At 46.1% G+C, this 19,762-nt stretch overlaps 3 protein-coding genes and 2 long non-coding RNA genes across 5 annotated transcripts; 3 read left to right on the plus strand and 2 right to left on the minus strand.

The window, feature by feature from the left end:
• Positions 1 to 9: 9 nt before the first annotated feature.
• LOC144212247 (FH2 domain-containing protein 1-like) lies at positions 10 to 4,721 on the plus strand. The gene is made up of 12 exons (XM_077739959.1): positions 10 to 164; positions 683 to 1,143; positions 1,203 to 1,264; positions 1,564 to 1,666; positions 1,728 to 1,813; positions 1,903 to 2,003; positions 2,065 to 2,135; positions 2,196 to 2,303; positions 3,267 to 3,337; positions 3,400 to 3,517; positions 3,678 to 3,842; positions 3,906 to 4,721. Exons 2-12 carry the CDS (start codon positions 820 to 822, stop codon positions 4,569 to 4,571), a joined length of 1,875 nt encoding a protein of 624 aa, XP_077596085.1. The 5' UTR covers positions 10 to 164; positions 683 to 819; the 3' UTR covers positions 4,572 to 4,721.
• Positions 4,722 to 4,820: 99 nt separating this feature from the next.
• Positions 4,821 to 6,675, plus strand: LOC144212252 (uncharacterized). The gene is made up of 5 exons (XR_013329737.1): positions 4,821 to 5,025; positions 5,112 to 5,184; positions 5,502 to 5,759; positions 5,865 to 5,968; positions 6,178 to 6,675. It is a non-coding gene; the product is annotated as an uncharacterized LOC144212252 (long non-coding RNA).
• Positions 6,676 to 8,353: 1,678 nt separating this feature from the next.
• LOC144212251 (uncharacterized) lies at positions 8,354 to 10,993 on the minus strand. The gene is made up of 4 exons (XR_013329736.1): positions 10,643 to 10,993; positions 9,129 to 10,294; positions 8,884 to 8,994; positions 8,354 to 8,426 (listed from the first exon to the last, which is right to left on the minus strand). It is a non-coding gene; the product is annotated as an uncharacterized LOC144212251 (long non-coding RNA).
• On the plus strand, positions 8,432 to 10,589 carry LOC144212250 (magnesium transporter NIPA2-like). The gene is made up of 8 exons (XM_077739965.1): positions 8,432 to 8,523; positions 8,915 to 9,046; positions 9,109 to 9,165; positions 9,220 to 9,310; positions 9,373 to 9,533; positions 9,598 to 9,771; positions 9,837 to 9,919; positions 9,979 to 10,589. Exons 1-8 carry the CDS (start codon positions 8,493 to 8,495, stop codon positions 10,369 to 10,371), a joined length of 1,122 nt encoding a protein of 373 aa, XP_077596091.1. The 5' UTR covers positions 8,432 to 8,492; the 3' UTR covers positions 10,372 to 10,589.
• A 29-nt stretch (positions 10,994 to 11,022) lies between the features above and the next one.
• LOC144212249 (glutamate receptor 1-like) lies at positions 11,023 to 19,156 on the minus strand. Its single transcript, XM_077739964.1, has 18 exons — positions 18,963 to 19,156; positions 18,572 to 18,709; positions 17,680 to 17,919; positions 17,426 to 17,610; positions 17,313 to 17,366; positions 17,038 to 17,187; positions 16,807 to 16,974; positions 16,639 to 16,743; positions 16,458 to 16,568; positions 16,189 to 16,395; positions 15,905 to 16,120; positions 15,746 to 15,839; positions 15,541 to 15,670; positions 15,275 to 15,473; positions 14,960 to 15,207; positions 12,907 to 13,021; positions 11,777 to 11,911; positions 11,023 to 11,597 (listed from the first exon to the last, which is right to left on the minus strand). Exons 1-18 carry the CDS (start codon positions 19,072 to 19,074, stop codon positions 11,436 to 11,438), a joined length of 2,769 nt encoding a protein of 922 aa, XP_077596090.1. The 5' UTR covers positions 19,075 to 19,156; the 3' UTR covers positions 11,023 to 11,435.
• Positions 19,157 to 19,762: the final 606 nt, after the last annotated feature.

A 19,762-nucleotide genomic window follows, 5' to 3' on the forward strand; every position in this document is an offset into this window, starting at 1 on the left:
TGGAAAGTTGGAAGATTGGGGGAGACGCCCACCAAGTCAATAACATCGAATCCCATTGGCAGTGGGGATTTAAGTTTTTAACACCTGTGCTTGTTTCCATGTTTTCACCTTTTGTGCAGACGACGCCAGCGTCTCTCGATCTACTCTGTTTTTACAATAATCAGGTAAGTATTGTTTGATCACGTATAACCAAACATGTAGAATGCTTGTAGAAGTGCTGTTTTGTGGTTGAAAGAAGATAGTGACGCTCGATCCGCTTGAAAACGGCGATGCTTTACAAATGTTTGTAATCGGGACAGTAACGCCCACTTTTTGATGGCAACGTTTCATCAATTGCGCTAAAAACACGTACAAATGCATCATTTCTACGTCGTGGGATTTAAACTCAATTTGTTGGACACTTGGACAAAACATTAGAACTCTTTCACGTTTATTTTGATGTGCTTTCTTCAACGATCTCAGAAGCATGGGTTCAAATTAGGAACACTTATATAGTGAATTCTTAATGCTTTAAGACACATCTGTCTTTTTAAAATCAAATGTCAACTACATCATCTTGTCATCTGTCGTATAGTTTTGTTTTTTTAAAGTACACACTGTTGGATGAAACCTTTTTTAACAATTGCAATCCTAAAATGTTTATCACTTGATTTAGATGAGATCAATGCTCTTTTTTTTGTAGTGCGTCTGCAGTGGTGGGCTCCGGTAGTGCAGCCTTGTTCCAGGTTGACCCTCACCCACAAAGTCCAGGTTGACCCTCACCCACAAAGTCCAGATTGACCCTCACCCACAACGTTGTATAGATCATTCTCTGGTTCCATGGAGGCAGCGTGGATCTCATCTGCGGGTGCTCTTTCTTGCGGTCGGCCATTGCCCCCACCGCCTCCGCCCCTGCCACCTCCCCTGTCCCGTCCCCTCCTCCACTCGCCGCCCCCCTGTCAGCGGCGCTCCATGAAGAAGCTGAACTGGGACCCCATTCCCAGCCAGCACGTGCTGGGAAAGATCAACGTGTGGACTTCGGAGCTTCCCCCCAGAGAGCTGGTGTTGGACATCCACAGCATGGAGGAGCTCTTCAGCCAGGTGGAGTGGCGGGCCTGTGCCAAGGTCGCCGCTCCCGTCCGTGTCCGCTCCCCCCAACCTCAGGTAAGGAGTGGTCTTATCTTGAGTGCCCCCCTCTCAAAAAAATCATCTTTTGTCTTTAGATCAGCATTCTGGACTCCAAAAAGAGTATGAACGTCAGCATCCTCCTCAGATATTTTAAAAGGTAAGTTAAAAAAAATCAGCATTTATAAAGCACACAAAAAAGAAAACAACAACAAAAAAGTCTAATTTTTAAATATAGAACTATGCAAATATTTGGTCATTACATTTGACTAAAAATCTTAAAACACAAAATAATATATATTTTAAAATAAGCAATATTGGAGCCCAAAATGCACATTCTTTACAGTAATAATAAAAAAAATGCTCAAATACAGGTGAAGATAAAATATAATAAAGAGTTCTAGTTTTGGTGGAAAAACAAAATAATAATAAATAACTAAACAGTGGCTCTCACTTCAGGCCGGCAGCAGAAGTGGTGATGGACATCGTCCGGGGTAACTGGCGCGCCTTCGACCGCGGCAAACTGACAGAGCTCTGCAAGCTTCTACCCGACCAAAACGAGGTACGAAGCTCCCCACTCCCCAATGCTTGGTTTGTCGCGCTGCTCACCGCTTTTCTCCTAGGTCAAGTCACTGCTGTCCTTCGGGGGAAACGCGTCGCTCCTGCCCGAAGCCGATTGGTTCATGGTGCAACTGGTCAAGGTGCCGTGGTGAGTCCAACCAAAAAAAATCTGATGACCTCATTTCTTTTGTCTTAGTAGATATTTTCTCACCGTATTTTTTTTTTCTATGGTGATAGCTATGAGGAACTCTTGAAGACTTTGGTCCTGCGCCAAGAGTTCTCGCCTCTCATGGAGGAGACGGAAAAGTCGCTGGGCGTTATGATCAAAGCGGCGAACGGTAGGCAAACGGCGGGCTCGACTGTCGGTGTATGGCAATCCCACATGTATCTCCATCATAGAGTTGCTAGACTGTGACGATCTCCACGCTGTCATCAGGCTGGTGTTGAAAGCTGGCAATTACATGAACGCCGTGCGTATTTTCTCCGTCGGCTTCCATCTTCTGCTTCCTTAGATGCCATTTCCCGCGCAGGGCGGCTACTGCGCCGACGCCATGGGCTTCCGGATGGCCTCGTTGCTCAAACTGGCTGACACCAAGGCCAACAAGCCGGGTGTCAACCTTATGCACTACGTGGCCAAGGTCAGTTTTTCCCCCGTGCCCGGACGTTTGGTCGCCGGTCAAATGGTGACAGAGAGTTTACTGTCAAAACCAGATCTCAAAATTATATTCATGTGAGAGAGTTTAACATCTAAATATCTACTGTTTTCAACTACTTTGAGATTAGACAGTACTTTGAGATTTAACAGTACTTTGATATTTAACAGTACTTTGATATTTAACAGTACTTTGAGATTTGACAGTACTTTGAAATTTGACAGTACTTTGAGATTTAACAGTACTTTGAGATTTAATAGTACTTTGAGATTTAATAGTACTTTGAGATTTGACAGTACTTGGATATTTGACAGTACTTGGATATTTGACAGTACTTGGATATTTGACAGTACTTGGATATTTAACAGAACTTTGATATTTAACAGTACTTGGATATTTAACAGTACTTTGAGATTTAACAGTACTTTGAGATTTAACAGTACTTTGAGATTTAATAGTACTTGGATATTTGACAGTACTTGGATATTTGACAGTACTTGGATATTTAACAGTACTTTGAGATTTAACAGTACTTTGAGATTTAACAGTACTTTGAGATTTAATAGTACTTTGAGATTTGACTGTACTTGGATATTTAACAGAACTTGGATATTTAACAGTACTTGGATATTTAACAGTACTTGGATATTTGACCGTACTTGGATATTTGACAGTACTTGGATATTTGACAGTACTTGAATATTTGACAGTACTTGAATATTTAACAGTACCTGGATATTTAACAGTACTTGGATATTTAACAGTACTTAGATAATAAACTCTCTCTCTCTTAGATATTAAACTCTCATCAGTATAATTTTGAGAGCTGGTTTCAACAGTAAACTCTCTGTCACCATTTGACCGACGACCAAAAGTCCGAGCACCGTTTTTCCTGTCCCCCCATATGCATTTTTGCATGATTTAGTTGTTTTATTTATTTTTGGCTAGCAAGCGGAGTACAGCGATGGACAGCTCCTGGCCTTTCCCAGCCAGCTGGAGCACATCGGCATGGCGGCCAGGTGGGTCCATTACGCCATTGAACATTTAGCTCAAATCTACTTACATTCTACATTTTATGTAGAATCTGCAAAGACGAAGTGCTGGCTGAATTGGAGCGACAGGAGGACAAACTCAAGGAGGTCAAGCTCTACGTGGACAGGCATCCATACCTCCAACAGGAGATGGGGACCTTCCTTATGGTAGATATAACTACATTTTTCTTTGTTAAAAGTGCCCCAGCAGTTGAAAATATTAGCATTAAAAAAAGTGACCAAATTGAAATTCAAAGTTCTATTTATTTGACGGGAACAGCAAAATGTTTTGGTTGACGCTCCAATGGGTTTCTTGTCGTTTCCGAAGCACTGCGAGGAGCAGCTTTTGGCGCTCCAGGCGTCGGCGCACGAGCTGGAGGTGTTGAGCTGCGCCGTGGCCGAGTATTTCTGCGAAGACCCCGAGTACTTCAAACTGGAGGAGTGCTGCGCCATTTTCCACTCCTTCTGCCGACGCTTTCGCACCGCCGTGCAGGTAGGCGCCCGCACCTGCCCCCAAAATGGCCAGATCCAAGCAACCTTTTCTATCTTTTTAAAGGAGAATCGTGAGCGTGAGGCAGCCGAGCAGCGACGGCAGCGCAGAACCAGCGTCCGCACGTCCGCCAAACGGGCCGCCCACCCCAAGCCTTCGCCACCGCCGACGCCGACCGAGGAATCCAGCCTAGAGTCAGCCTTGCGTAGATTCTTATCCAAGACACCCCCCGCCAACAAGTGTTGCAAAAGTAAACGCCCCTCCGCACGGGAGCCCCCCAGTCCCGAGATGATACCCAGCAGAGAAGAGGAAGACGTCCCCCGGACCGCGTCTCCACCCAGGACGCCTCGCTCCAACGGCAGAGACGTTTTCTTCTCGCGGGATGGCGACGTGGGCTCGCCGTGGACCATCCTGAGCCCGCTGGCGTGCTCGCGACAGCGGCGGGATGGCCCGGGGGCGCACCAGGCCCCGTGGGAAAGTAACCCCCGGGGGCGCTCGACGTCCGTGGACTCCACCCGCTGTTCGTCGCCTCCGCCCGCTCCCTTCCGACTGAGGACGTTGTTCAGGAAGGGAGCCGGACGTCGCACGTACTCGTCGGGGTCCAATGACCAAGCCACCCACCCGTTGACCCTCATTTCCTTCTTCAGACGCTTCGGAGGCAAATACGAGGCCGGAGAGGCACCGAACTTGGCGGTGGCGACGACAGTGGTGGTGGCGACGAGGGAGACGTGAAGTTTTCGTATTTCTCTGAAATAGTGAACGAAGCAACAGGGCACTTGTTTTTGTTCCTTGGGAATATTGGGTCAGTCCGCTCTTAAATATCCCCACATCTACCCCTTTTACTTGAGTCTTTTTACGTACAATAAAGGAGATTTTGCTACATTTTGACATATGCCTGCCTACTTTCTACTGGGCATCGTCTTTTTTGGCCAAGTGTGTTATACACCCTTCTTTTAAATGGAAAAATAGCCTCATCAGGGGGGAACAATTCTGAGGTATAGTAAGGCTTTTTTGTTTCAAAAAATGACCAGTTATAGTAAAGTTTTCTTTTAAAATGCCCATGTATAGTAAACATTTTCTTTTTAATTTGCAGGAAAGTGGACGTGCCTGTTACAGCCATCAAGTGACAAATTGGATGATGTGGGATTGGATCCAGAACCTCTTGCATGGCCTCGCCTGATGTATAGTAAGACTTTTTCTGAAATTATAGTAAAGCTTTCTTTTAAAATGCCCATGTATAGTAAGTACAGGCTTTTCTTTTTTTATTTGCAGAAAAGAGAACGTTTGTTTCAGCCATCAAGTGACAAGTTGGATGATGTGGGATTTGATCCACAACCTTATCATGGTAAGTGGGTGTTTTACCTGTAAGGATTTTTCTTTAAAAAAAACACAAAGTATATATAGTAAGGATTTTTTATTAAAAAAAAAAACACAGTATATATAGTAAGGATTTTTTATTTAAACAAAACAACACAGTATATATATAGTAAGGAGTTTTTCTTTAAAGACACAACATAGTATATAAAGTACAGATATATTCTTAAAAAAAACAACAGAATATATAGTAAGGCGTTGATATTGAGAGTCCTTTACAATGCCTCCTGTGGGAAAAGAGTTTTTTCCTTCTAAATAATGATATCTTTGCATCCTCTCCCCACGTAGATCAAGACGGCCCAGACTATAGAGTGTGAAGAGGTAACCTCAGACGGTGGTCCCAGCCGCTCCCGGTCATTTTAAGGCACTTGAGAGGCTTTTGGCTTTCACGAGAGCTCCGAAGAGACCAGCGCCAAACCCGAGCTCTGGCGAAGCGGCGGCCCGGCGTGGACGGCCTTGGGGCAGTCGGGCGTCAACACGCGGCCGTTCTCGCCCACGCTTCCCGTGATGGACAGGCGGGCCTTGTTCCTCATGGCTTCGGTAAAGGTGAGCTGCAAAAAAGGACAAGAATTTTGATGTCATGATTTCATGTCAAATTGAATCATTAAAGTTGTTTAAGTCTTTTGTTCCATATGTCCTTCCCCACCAAAGGTATGTTGGAGGGATCCAAACCAGCTTCCACTCGGTGGGAGGCATGTAAACTACTGTGTGAGCTCCCACCTTCCCACTAAACTTCGACTGGCCAAGTACTTTCGGTAAGAGCTCGCTCGAATAATTTGGCTAAGTGTGCAAGCCACCTCACTACTTAGCATGGACCTGTACAAAAACCTTTGGGGTGGTTGATTTTGAAATCTCAGCTAAGTGTATTTTTATTTATTTGTAAGCCATTTATTCTAACAGATTTTTATGTAAAATTTAATGTGTAAGTTTTTTTTAGTAAAATGTCATTTGTCTTTTGTTGCAGGTGTTTGAGTACGTCTGCGGGAATTGAACTAGGTTCCACTCGGCGGTAGGCATGTACTCACTGTGTGTGCTAAAGGGCCAATAAACACTCCCACTAAACTTCGACTGGCCAAGTACTTTTGGTAAGAGGGCACTTGAGTAATTTGGCTAAGTGTGCAAGCCATCTCCTGACTCAACAAAAACCTTTTGGGTGACTGATTTGAAATCCTAACTAATACCCATCGTCTTTAGATTTTTTAGGCCAATTATTCTAACAAATTTTGATGTGAAATTAAATTTTTAAAGTTTTTTTTTCAGTAAAAGATAATGTTTTTGTCACAGGCTTTAAGAAAAAAGCCTTAGTATACTATGTCGTTTTTAAAACCTTACTATACTATGTCATTTTTTTAAGCCATACTATACTATGTTGTTTTTTAAGCCTTACAATACCATGTTTTTTAAGATAAAAACTATACTAACAGTTGTAAAAGACAAAACAATAAATACTACTGCATTGAAATTCTGGTTTGTTCTGTTTTGTAAGCTTACCTAACTTTTCCCACTTGAAGGTACCATAAAGTACTAAGTATGATTTTAGAGTGAAAACAGACAATACAAGTGCCTAATCTTGGAGAGTGAGTGGTGGCCCAGTGGGTAAGTCATCAGTCTCTTACAACTGTGGTTGTTGGTTCAAATCCCAGAGCAAGCAAAGATTTTCCCACAATTTCAGGTAAAAGAATAAGTATTAATGTCTAAGTGTCTAACTAAATAATTCTTCAGTGGTGGATGAAGCATTTTGTCCAAAAAATGACTAAGTGTTTCACCCAATTTCCTTGGATAAAACGTTTCAACACCCTTGTATAAGTGGGGCACGAGTTGGTGTTGTGGGTTGCACACTCGCCTTTGCACCGAGAGAACGTGAGTTCGCTTCCCGGTGTCGGCGGTTCACTGACCAAGCAAGCGGTCGAGGGTCGGCCGAAGGCCGACCCGAGAACGCCTTTCGCACATACAGGTCCATCAAGTGTCTTCCGAACTGCCGAAGGCAGTTCGGAATATAACCTTTTGCTGAAAAGTATGACTAAGTGTTTAATATAAATTAAAAAGTTTTTTCTTTTTTTTTTTCCCTTCTTCTCATTCCATTGACCATTTCTTCTTCCCAAGTATTTTCAGCCAAACGACGGCAGCGAGAATCGAACCCAGGTCTCCCACACGGGAGTCCAGTGATCTAACCTCTGCGCCAACCAAGTGACTACACTTTTCTTTGTAATCATTTGAGTTTCATGAGAGGAAGTCCACAGAAACAACTAAGTGAAAAAGTGTCTCGACCGGGAATCGAACCCAGGTCTCCCGGACGGGAGTCCAGTGATCTAACCTCTGCGCCAACCAAGTGACTACACTTTTCTTTGTAATCATTTGAGTTTCTTGAGAGGGAGTCCAAAGAAACAACTAAGTGAAAAAGTGTCTCGACCGGGAATCGAACCCAGGTCTCCCAGACGGGAGTCCTGTGATCTAACCTCTGCGCCAACCAAGTGACTACACTTTTCTTTGTAATCATTTCAGTGTCTTTCCAAGAAGTACACAGAAACAATTAAGTGACAATGTTTCCCAGCCGGGATTCGAACCAAGGCTGCCCACATGGGAGACACGTGAGTTAACCTCTGCGCCACAGTGTCTACACTTTACCCTCCAGCAAGGAAGTCTTACTATACAGTTTTTTTAAAATGCCTTACTATACTGTCATTTTTTAAGGATAAAAGCCTTACTATATATGCATGGTATTCTTTTTACATTTTTTTTGCATGAAAATAAAGCCTTACTATACATGGTCTTCTTTTTACGTTTTTGCATGAAAATAAAGCCTTACTATACATGGTCTTCTTTTTACTTATCTATAGCCTTACTATATTGTCATTTTTTATGGAAAAACCCATCAAGACACAATTTGAAGAACATGGGATTCAATCCAACTACCTGCTATGATGCAACGCAACAGTCTTTTTTATCTAATAAATTAAAAACAAGCAAATTACAAACATAAGTTTGTTTACTTACAAGATTGTGGCTGTGTCCCATGAGTCCTCACAACCAATCAAAGGCACTAGCTCAGCAACCAGCTTGATAGAGATCGCTATAAAAAAAGAAAGATTTATTATGAACATTTATTATGACTCATAAATTCTGTGTGTTTCGTAACGAACCAAAACTTGACTGCTAGGTGGCAGCAGCGCTCCTCTATCGTTGCGGTAGTTGAGGGCGTGGTCACCTTTTTACCTGTTGGGTCAAAGCATCAGTGAGCTTGCGCGTGTCCGTGTGTATTTATTTTTTTGCGCTGGCAGGATGTGCATGAACAACGGCTCTTGCGTACATGGTGAGTCTTATCTATTGATAAATCAGCATCTTCATATTCATAATTTGGCTTCCCAAATTGTTTTTGTGTTGCTGACAGTGGGTTAGAAATAAGGATAGAACTGTCAATGGATGTTCATCCAAAAGAATACTATGAAACCCATTTTAACAATAGGAAGGCAGGAAAGTGTGTTTCTTGAGTTTAAGTTTTATACTAAGTGTCAAAGTAACTGTGTGCTCATTGTAAACAGAGTTCACTTTTAAAGCGACTCCATTTTGTCAAGCAGGTAAAGTGAAGCTATATTTACTATGTCAACATGAGGGCCGTCTTTGGCTCCAACAACTGTAGTAATAGCAAGCCACTGTCACCGTGTCACCTGACCTGTTGTCGTGACATCACGTCTGCTTTGTAGAAGTTCCCGGAGCCTACAGCCAGTGGGCGGGACTAAGCCTGGCCCTACTGTCCGCCATCCTGATCGGTGGGAGCGTCGTCCTGAAAAAGAAAGCACTTTTACGATCAGCCACCAAAGGACAAAGACGTGCAGGTTAACTCCGAACTAACTAAGCTAGCAAAAGGGCCGAACTAACGTGCATTCGTCCTGTGCAGGCGACGGAGGTCACGGTTACCTGAGGGACGGCTTGTGGTGGAGCGGCCTGTTAACGAGTAAGACAGTCGATTTCGTGCATCCGACTTGCCATTACACACGTTGTCCCACAGTGGGCGCCGGAGAGGCCTGTAACTTTGCGGCCTACGTTTTCGCCTCGGCCACCCTGGTGACGCCGCTGGGCGCGCTCAGCGTCCTTTGCAGGTATGGCTTCATGCATAGGTGTGCGTTGTCATGTCATTAATTTTGCTTGCCTGCACATAAAGCGCAATTTTGTCCTCCTGCCTCCTGGGGGAGGCATTGAACATCTTGTGCAAGATGGGCTGCGCCTTGTGCGTGCTGGGAAGTGTCCTGCTGGTCATCAATGCCCCTCAGGAACATGAAGTGATGTCACTCGGGGAAATGAGCCACCTGCTGATGCAGCCCGGTGAGCGAAAATATTAAACAAGCAAGGAGAGATGTTTGAGATTTCTGGTCATATGGCGTGGCAGGTTTCATGGCATACATGTCGTGTGTGTCGTTGGCGTGCGCCATCCTGATGTGGTTGTCGTGTCTCCGGCCGGCCGTGTCACGTGCCCACGTGCTGCCGGACGTGGCCGTCTGCTCCCTCCTGGGCGCCTTCACCGTGTCCAGCGTCAAAGGGCTCGCCGCTTCCATTCGAACTGGTCTGTAAAGCGCGCCGCTATTTTGTTCATTCAATGGAGACGTGTACTTTTGTCTTCTTCTGCAGCGCTTCATGATGCCACGGCCGCGCTGTCCTCGCCGCTCACTTGGACGCTGCTATTCACGCTTTTCGCTGCTGTGGTCACACAGGTAATGACCACGCCCCTAGCACGAATCGGACCAATTAACAAGTCGAATCGCCCATGCAGGTGCACTTTCTGAACAAATCCTTGGACACCTTTGGCCCCCTGCTGGTGTACCCGGCGTACTACGTCATCTTTACGACAGTGGTCATGGTTACGTCGACGGTCCTTTTAGGCGAATGGAGCCGGTTGGCCGTCACGGACGCCGTAACCGTTGTCGGCGCCTTCCTGGTGATGGCGGTGGGCGTGGCCATGCTCCAGCTTTTCAAAGATGCGCGGGTGTCTCGTGGTGCCGATGTCATCGTCGCCGAACGTGCCATGGAAGAGACGACTTGGGCGGAGGAGGAGCTCACGGAGGAGGCGATGGCAGGAGGATGCGGGGCTAAAAAAGAAGACAAACGCAGGCTGGTGAAGGCGCGCCCCCAGGTGGTCGAACGAGGCGTTTTTGTTATCAGCTGAACTTTGGCCAACCCATTTTGGGACCTGCATCATTTGCATCTGCATCTTTTTTCACTATTTTGACAAGACTAGCTGTTAGAAGCAATGTTCCCTTTATTTTTTCATACGTCTGGCAACCTCCCTCAGCAACATCAGAAGTACTTGCTATGGCCATAAACTGTCTTTTACCCATAAAGGATCTAGCATCATATAATTTAATGCTTCATATCCATGAATAAAACGTCACAACAACTGTCACTATAAAATATGCACATCTGAAAAGAAGCTTTACCTTATTCCTTATGCCGATCCTTCTCATTCAAATGACTTCCATGCAGTGAAGTCCATCTTGGTCCATGGGAAAACTCGCTTGCAACTTTAGCTTCGTCCCATGTGTTGCAGAGGAGATCTTTCTCACCCGATTTCACGATTTTGCTCCTCTATTTGCACATGCTTCGACAGCCATTGCATCTCAAAAGAAGCACATTCCTTTTTAACTTTGTCGTGATGAGCAGAAGCTCCACCGAAGCGTTAGCCATGTGCTAACCTGCAAAATACAAACCACGCACTTTCGCACGCACAAAGAGGTGCGCAACTAACGCAGCCAATCAATGTCGTTAACATTTACTCATTGTGCGGAAGCAAACACACGTGACGTAACCGCATCATATCATTGGCTGGACACAGTGTAGAGATAGTTTTCAGCATTTCAGCGACAGACTGCCACTCTGAGTTTTATTGCAAAATGGGACAGATATAGTATATTTCATATTATTTTAAAAACAATTGTATATTTTTTCATACACTTTTGTGTAATGAAAAATATCTTTTGACTTTTTTTGTCTGAAGAAATATAATTTGTTCACAATATATTATGGACAGATGGCATTGATTAATAGTAGTGTTGATGTTTTAAAAATAAATGAAATAGATTTTTAAATTTTTTTAAATGACAACCTGATGGAATTCCTATTTTCTGAATATTTATTTGTGCTCAACAGGCAAATGTAAGACGTGTGATCAGTTTCTTCTAAACAGCAGCGCAAAAAAAAAGAAGAAAATTAAAAAAACGGTGTTTATCCCAGTCACATGAGGTCAGAGGCCAATCCCAGGCCGGCGGCCTTGCTCACACAAACCAATCCGGGTGCGCTGGCGCGGGCCAATTCCCTCGCCGCCACCCCGCCGTTCTCACCCGCCGAGCCCATGCCCCCCAGGCCGCTGCTCATCATGGCCGCATCGATCAGCTCCTGTCGGGGGGTTAGTTTTTCATTAGTGGCACATCAGCCGATTCACCTTTGAGTTATTTTTGGTAAGCACAGAAAGAAATCCGCTAAAACTTTCTTTGAAACAACATCCCTGAGGTGCATTTTGCTCTTCTTGTCTGGCAAATTGGCGCCAATGGAGGACGAGTGCTTCATTAGCTCACCTTCATCCTGCGTGACTCCATTCGCGATTTGTAGCAAAAATCCAGTAGTGCCACCATCATGGCCAATCCCAGACCTCCAATCAGGATGTAGAAAATTCCTGCTACGTTGCTCAGACTCAGCGCGCTGGTCTTGTCCTGTCCGGGGTCAAAACACAGCTATTAGGCTCACTTTTTTTGGGTGGTGGGTTGGCTATTTCAAAGGGTGCAGCGTCAAGGTGCAGGACAATTCCATTCCAGTCACAACACTCCACTGAGCAAGTCATTATTTTGCAACTATCCGCTCTCTTCACCAAAGTGCCCTTACATTATTCCGGAATATACATTTCTTCTTAAAAGATTCCAACAGCAATTTTAATCAAATCTTTGTATGTATTGTCAAACCAAAAATTCTGCATGTTTTAAATTTCAACTAAAATGCAAATGTGCTTTCAAAAATTGAATTGTGAATGCTATTATTTGCATGCAGCTGTCAGAGTGGGCGGAGCCCGTGAGCGGCTCATGCTTTTCTCTCCAAAGTGTCTTGACGGGATTCATCGACAACGCAAATGAAAATTCAATGATGTTTAACAGAAAATCTACAAGAACTTCCAACGAGTGAGTGGAGTCAAGAGTTAACGAAACGTTCGCCGACGGGAAAACGACATCGCGACCTTAGTGGGAATCGGTGACAAATTGGAGACAAAAGCATTTTTGTTTTTGGCGTGGCCAAAACGTGACGTTTGACATCGGAAGGGAGCGCCGGGAGATGTCAAAGGTCGCATTCGGTTGGGGGCGGGGCTCCACGGGTTGCTGGATTCATGCTCAATCACCAGGCGGTCATGCTCCTCTTGCAAAAAAAGGGGGGGGGGGGACTACAAAGAAAAAGACAAACCAAAGAAGAAGAAAAAAAAAAACGCCACATACAGGCTTTAAAAAACAATAATAAAAAGAAAAAAAAATTCTGAAAGATGAAACTTAAAGACCCAAATGTTCACCAAATTAGAATAAACAAAAGGAAAAGAAGGAAAAGGGAGAGTTAAAAAAACAAATACAACACAAGACAATGAAACTCAAGTGTACAGGTGAGGGTTGGTCGTGGAGGGGTGGCGGGACTCGGGCGGGTGCGTCTGAGCGAGCGACCTCTAACTGACCTTCCTGCCGGCGTCCTTGTGTCCGCATTGCCCTTTGTCGTACCACCACTTGTTCTTCAACTTGTCTAAGATGGCCTGCTCATTGAGCTTGAGCACGGCCAGGTTGACGGGAATTCTGAGGCCCACCGTCGCATAACATAACATAACATCAACAGCCAACATGTTATCTTATGTTATCGCCACCATCATCATCATCAACAACATCATCAACATCAGCGGGAGCAAAGGGGGCAGCAGCAGCAGCAACATCATCATCATCATACAACAGCCAGACCCGCCCACCCATGGCACATCCTACTCTGGCCTTTCCTCCCTCCCGCAAACACATACGCACGCTGTCCACGAACATAGAAGTAAACATGACGTGTCTCGGCAAACCCCGCCCACAAAACATGCACTCACAGCACAGAAACTAAAAATTTCAAAGTACATACATGCCCACATTTGACTCCTTGACTGACATTGACAGCCACAGACGTCCAATTCAATTTGAATGGCTGCAATCGATCGACATATACTTTGCAAAATGATGCATATTGTGCATTAGAACTATGTGGAACGTTCCATTTTTTTCTAGCTATACAATGTTATACCTCATTGAAACATAAAAAAACAAGTTAAACAAATTGAATGTGGAAAAAAATGTTTCGCTCATCCAGACCAAATAATTAATAAACTATCTATTTGTCTCATGTATTATAGTGTTCATGCTCATGTTAATTAAAAAAAATGGCTAATAATGGCAGTTTGACTCAATTGTTGTTTATCCCCCAATTACATTTGAACAATGGCAGCATTTCCTATTGAAAATGAATTTAAAGCCTATAACTGTCAATGGCAGTCAAAGAGTTAACACACACACACAAATACAGAGACAAGAATACATGAAAAAACACTTAACACAAACACAAAAACACGGGCACATTGAAAAAAAAGTCTTGTCAAACACAAAGACACATGAATACACACCCATATATAAACTCTAAATAGCACTTTAATGGCAGTTAATGGTGTGTGTGTGTGCGAGCACGGATGTATGTGTGTATGTCGTGCTGTTGCTAGGCAACTGGATCCCAAATTGTGCTGAGTCGTGAGTCGCCGTGGACCAAATGAGCGAGCCGAACAATGGCATGCTGGCTGTGCTGGAGAAGACATAAAAGCTCCCAAAATAAAAAAAGTTTCCCTCCGAGTCGCCGTGAGTGACGGTCGCTAGGCAACATGCGCTCGGATGGCACGCGGCGCTAAACTCTGCTAAGCTAAGCGGCATCACTGACCCAAGCGTTAAAAGGCGTCAGCCGTCCGCAGCCGCCATGAGCCGACACACAGATGAGTTGAGGTGGTAGGTTTAGGGTTGGTGGGCTCAAACATTTGGACGGACAGAAGAAAGAGACAGACTTCAGACAAAAACACTCACTCGGGCACATACATATACGCGATAAGAACAAAAAACGAAAAAAAGCAATGTATATATATACACAGCTGACAGGTCACAAATCCGAACAAACACATAATATATATATATATGATATTGCCGTATTTTTATGTAGAAATAGTATTTGTCATAGAATCCTATTCACAGATGAGTGTGTGTTAACATACACTCTGTAATGTTAGACTAATGGTGCTAACGGTGAGACTAAGAGGGCTAAAAATGCCATTGGTCTGAATAAAACAAAAGATGTTAACCAGATTAACAAGGGTTTTTAGTGGCTTTCCCCTTTGTCCACGTTGAGAACGCTCAGGATGCCAACACACCTAATGTTCATTACGCTGACTAAGCTAACGACGCAAAGGTGGACATTCGTCTTATCTCCTCAGGGGTCGCCGTGCAGGGCAAAACTCATTATGAAGCTAACGAGGTTAATAATGCTTACAAGGCTAAGGAGGGAAAAAGTGGTTTTCCAAAAAAATGCTGACAAAACCAGGGTAATATTGGAGCTAACAAGATTCTAACGAAAAAAAAAGCGAAGAAAAAGACTAAAAATGCTTAGAAAGTCAACAACGCTAATCAAACTAAGGGGAAAAAAACGAAGAGAATAACGAGATGAAGTACCTGAGGGGCGAGCCTTTGGGCGTGGCTACACCGTAGCCCTTGGAGTCAAGGTTGCCGCCCACTTTGATGGTGTCGCAGGGCGCCCGCTGCTCGATGTACTCGTTCATGGAGGACTCCAGCAGGTAGGCGTATTTGCCCTTGGATTTACGCACACGGCTCACGCCCTCGTCAGTGTTCTTGACGAAAACGGTGGGGTCGGCGCCCCGCATGTAGGACCACATCTTCTCAAATACGGCGATCTTGGACCTCTGGCAATGGAGGAGGGATTTGAACCCAAAACTGAAATAGTAGCAGAACACCCGGGCCGCTTCTCACCCTGAAGAAATCTTTGGTGGAGCCCCCATCCAACGTCCCATAGGCGATCTCGCTCTGCTTGGCCAAGTCCTCGGCGCTCTCGATGGGCGACACCATGCGCTCCACCGTCAAGAACGCCGCCAGGTTGGCGGTGTATGAGGAGATGATGATCAGCGTGAAGAACCACCACACTCCCCCCACGATGCGACCGGACAACGACCTGCCCAACAAAAGGTTTCGTCAAAGGGGCCTTTTTTTTCCAGACCTGGCGGGTGGCGCAATGGGACCTGGGTGAGATGTCGCATCCTTGCTGCATGAAGGCTCCCAAGGAGAACCACAGTGAGTTGAAGATGCCAAAGTCGTTGGTGTGCTCCAGATTTTCTTTGTCTTTTTCTTTCTGTCTCTCAGGGGTGTGTCCTGCCAGTCAGCGGAAACACAAAACCATATCAAAACCTACTCTGGAACTACTGGTCTTGCGTGTTGTTGAGCTACCCGTGGTGTGTTTAGAAGACATGGCAGAAGTTCCATCTTCATCTTCCTCTTCCTCTTCCTTCTTCTTCCACTCGTAAGGACTGAAACGACTCACCTGTCGGGTCGGCGAGCCATGATTACGTCATTGCCAGCGTCAAACCGGTCTCAGAGGGGTCTCACCAAGAAGAGCACCACGCTAACGCCAATGTAGGCAAATACGATGCACATCCAGATCTCGTAGGCCAGCGGGTCCAGAAAGGAGAAGACCCCCGGTTTGGATTTGGTGGGCTTCTTGATCATGATGGAGATGCCCAGGGACATGAAGGGTTTGGTGAAGTCGATGACCTGCTCGCGCACCAACGTGATGGTCAGCGGCGCCACCGCCACGTCCGCCTTCTGCGAGTGGAAAAACATCCGAGTCGGAATCTTACACAATTCTTCCCGAGAAATGGGCGAGCTCTCACCCCGTAGACCAGCTCCCCCACCATCCCATTCCACATTTTACTGGCGGGGTCTCGGGAGCCGTATTTGCCGTCGCCCACCAGCTCCAGTCGGTAGGCGAAGCCCACGTGTTTGGCGATCTCGGCGGCCAACTCGGCGCAGTAACCTTCGTACCGGTCGTTACCCACCAGCTGCTCGTGGTTCTTCTTCAACATCATGTAAGGCGCTTCCTGGAAGGACACGCCCACAATCAGCCTTGATGATCTCCGGCCCCGCCCACATTACTCCTCACCAAGATGGTGGTGACGACATAAGTGTGGTTTAGGAGACCGTGGAATTCCTCCTGGGAGGGCTTGTAGCGCACCGTGCTAACGTAGCCCCTCCTCTCAGTCCACACGCCCACCTGGACACGACACGCAATCAAGGCCTTGTAGAAAAAGATCCCCGCACTTTACCCACACAAACACACGTACTTTCACGGGTCCGGTCCGGCCCAGTTCCATGACGGCAAGCGAAAAGTTGGTCCGATGTCCCCGTGAGTCGAACTGAACGCGGCCCGTTAGACCGTCCAACCGCACCTATGTGGTTGAAAAGTCAGCTAAAAAATGTCCACCGGTTTTGAGCCAGTGTGGGTGCCGGACCTGCAGCAATGCCCTATGTATGTCGATGCCTTGGCCCCAGGGCGCCGGGGGGTTCCCCAAGCACTCTCCGGCGTTCCCGCGGCGGGACACGTCGATGCGCTGCCGTCGGAGGTTGCGGAAAGCCGTCGCCATCACGCTGACGCTGTCGTAGGTCAGCGCGCCTGCGTACTGAGCCATGGGAGTGGAGGGTTACCATTGGATTGGATGCACTGAACGGCAAGCGTACCATACCCGCAGACTGCGTCTGGCTGATTTGCCGTCAAAGTTCATCCAGTCTCGCTGGGCCTTGCTCGCCAAGGCGTCAGACCAGTTGACCAGTTGGAAACCAGTCACATTGGGCGACAATGCATAGAACTCCGTCATGTTCAGCTCCACAAATCCCTAACAAACAATATAGAAAAATAGAATTTTTGATGGATGGACAAAATTGCATAAAACAAGTCAGTTCAATACAGGTAAAAATAAAAACAAAACAAGAAAACATTGGACGCAGAGTGGACAAATACCAGGTTGAGAAGAATGTAATGATAATTCTTCAGGTTTCTCCTCTGCGACGCAATCTGCCAGGAGACAAGACGGTGGCCACACGGTCGTTTGGCAAGCGGAACGTGGGACCAACCAGAGCCAGGATAGCATTGAGGCGATCCGCCTCGCAGTCCAGAACCACTTGGAACTCCTTCTTGAAGTCCAGGTCGGTCAGCAACGAGATAAATCCGGCCTCGCTCAGCGAGTCCAAGTTGACGGACGTCACCTGCCAGCCTTGCTCAGCCGCCCGCTCCAGAACTTTCTTCAGAACCGACACGCCTGAAACAAACAGAAATAAAGTTGGCCTATCTCCAATTAGTGCCCCCCCCCCCCAAAAAAAAACATCACCTCCATTTGCGCTGTACATGTAAACAAAGCGTTGCCAGTCAAAGTGGTCCAGCAGCGACAAGAGCGCCTCCCGCAGGCCGGGTCGCAACTGCAGCACGAAGGGCCCATCGGCCAACTCGGGGGTGGACGGCGTGACGAAACTGACGTGAAGCGAGGCGCAGAAGGAGGACACCATGTTGACGGTGCGCTGGTCGTATACGCCCATCACCGCGTGGACGCCCTTGGTGAACTGCGAGCAGACTGACGCAGGCGGGAGGGTCACCGTCCAATTAAACTCAAGGGTTCGGCTTTTTTGTGTAGACAAAAATAAACATGAGCGCTAACAACAACAACAACAACACACCCGTGCTGTTACGATAACTTTAGCACTTTTGCCGCGAGGATGAAACTATGGCGTTAATGATCTCGCTGTCGCTAACAATCAACAACTAAGTGATGGGAAGCGTTGATGGGGGGCACGCGGTGGGCCTCGCCTTGGGAAAGAGTGGAAATAGCGACAAAAAAAAAAAAAGGATTTAAGACGAAACAATGGAAAAATTGGAAACATCGAAGAAAAATACAAAGTAGAAACAGGGATCAAAATGTAGGCGTCAAGCACCCCTAGACAAAGAAGCATTAAAAGACCAACAAAGAGTTGCAAACAAAACAAAAAGTAGAATGATGAAAGAGGACAAAAGAAGCGGCTGAAGAGAGGAAGAAGCCAATGGAAAGCCTCCCTGATGTTTTCGTCTTTTGTGGGCGTTTCAGCTAAAGAAGGAGGTCAGCGCATTGTCGACGGTCACAACAACGACGACGACGACGCCCTCGGGCCTAGAGCTCCTTTACACGAGTATTTGACGGACGCCCCATTTAGGGCTGTGACCAGCAGGAGGAGGCGGATGATGATACTCACAAGCGTACGTCATGGCGAAACTGCTTCCCGTGTCGACGGCGTCCATCTGAGGCAGCAGTTTGGGAACGTCGCCGTTGCGTTGCGTCATGGCGAAGCGGAATACTTCTCCCTCGTGCGAACCGGCTGGGAAAAGTCCCCCTGTGTGCCCAAAGATGAATAAGAAGTGAGCCACCAGTTTTCCAAAATTGAACAGTAAATAACATACAATCAATAAAGTGACAAGTAAAGTCCCCCAAATTAGGAAAGCAAAAGAAATTGAAAAAGTAAAAGTCCATCTTGAGTGATTTTGAAAAAGCGGCGGTCCCAGTATGGAAACTTTCATCCATTTGAGCAAATTTACCCGGATAAATTCATTCCGTGAGAGGAAAGCGAGGATGAGGGGGAAGCTCACCTATGTTGACGCTGGCAGGGAACGTGTCGGCGGTGGCGAGCGCCAAAGCCAGCACCAACGGCAACAGAGCCCTGACGTCCCTCACGTCCATCACGTCCCTGGCGTCCCACATGTCCGTCAAAGTCTTTTCCCGTCTTCCAGCCCCGGTCGGTCGGTCGGTACGCAGCCTCGGGAGCACTGCAGCTGTCTGACACTCGGGCACGCAGGCGTGGGCTTTCCCAAGGAATGGATGCCCGCCCCCGCCCCTCTCCGCCCCTCTCCGCTCCTCCGCTCCTATCAAATTAGCGGCATCAGCACGCGCGCACGCCGGCAGGCAAGCGGGCGGGCAATTTAGGACCCCTAATTGCTAACATTCATCATATGACGACTAAGGATGTGTCACCTTCTTTATTATTACTCTTCTAAATTGTTATGCCGCAAAACAATATGGTAATATAGCGGTGATCCCAATGGTGGTTGAAATGGCGCCCTGGGGGGTCAGATTTGAGCCCTCCACATCAATAGGTTCGGCCCACTACATTTTTTTGTCTTTTTCTTTTGAAATTATTTGAAATCCAAAAACATTCTTTTAACTGTCAACATGGGAAAAGTAAATAAGACTTACTTCTTACTATTTTATTTTGTAATGTAAATAAACTACAATTTATTACTATTTTCCTTTTTAATTCAAAACAATTAAAACTTACAAATAGAAATATTTCATGTTTCCCTATGAATGAATGGACATTCATAGGTAAATATTTTCATTTAAGAGGCTACAAAAGAGGCGTTTTTCACTATAAAATTCTGGCAATTGCGAT

This window comes from Stigmatopora nigra, chromosome 19, assembly GCF_051989575.1.
Source record: "Stigmatopora nigra isolate UIUO_SnigA chromosome 19, RoL_Snig_1.1, whole genome shotgun sequence".
Classification (NCBI taxonomy): domain Eukaryota; kingdom Metazoa; phylum Chordata; class Actinopteri; order Syngnathiformes; family Syngnathidae; genus Stigmatopora; species Stigmatopora nigra.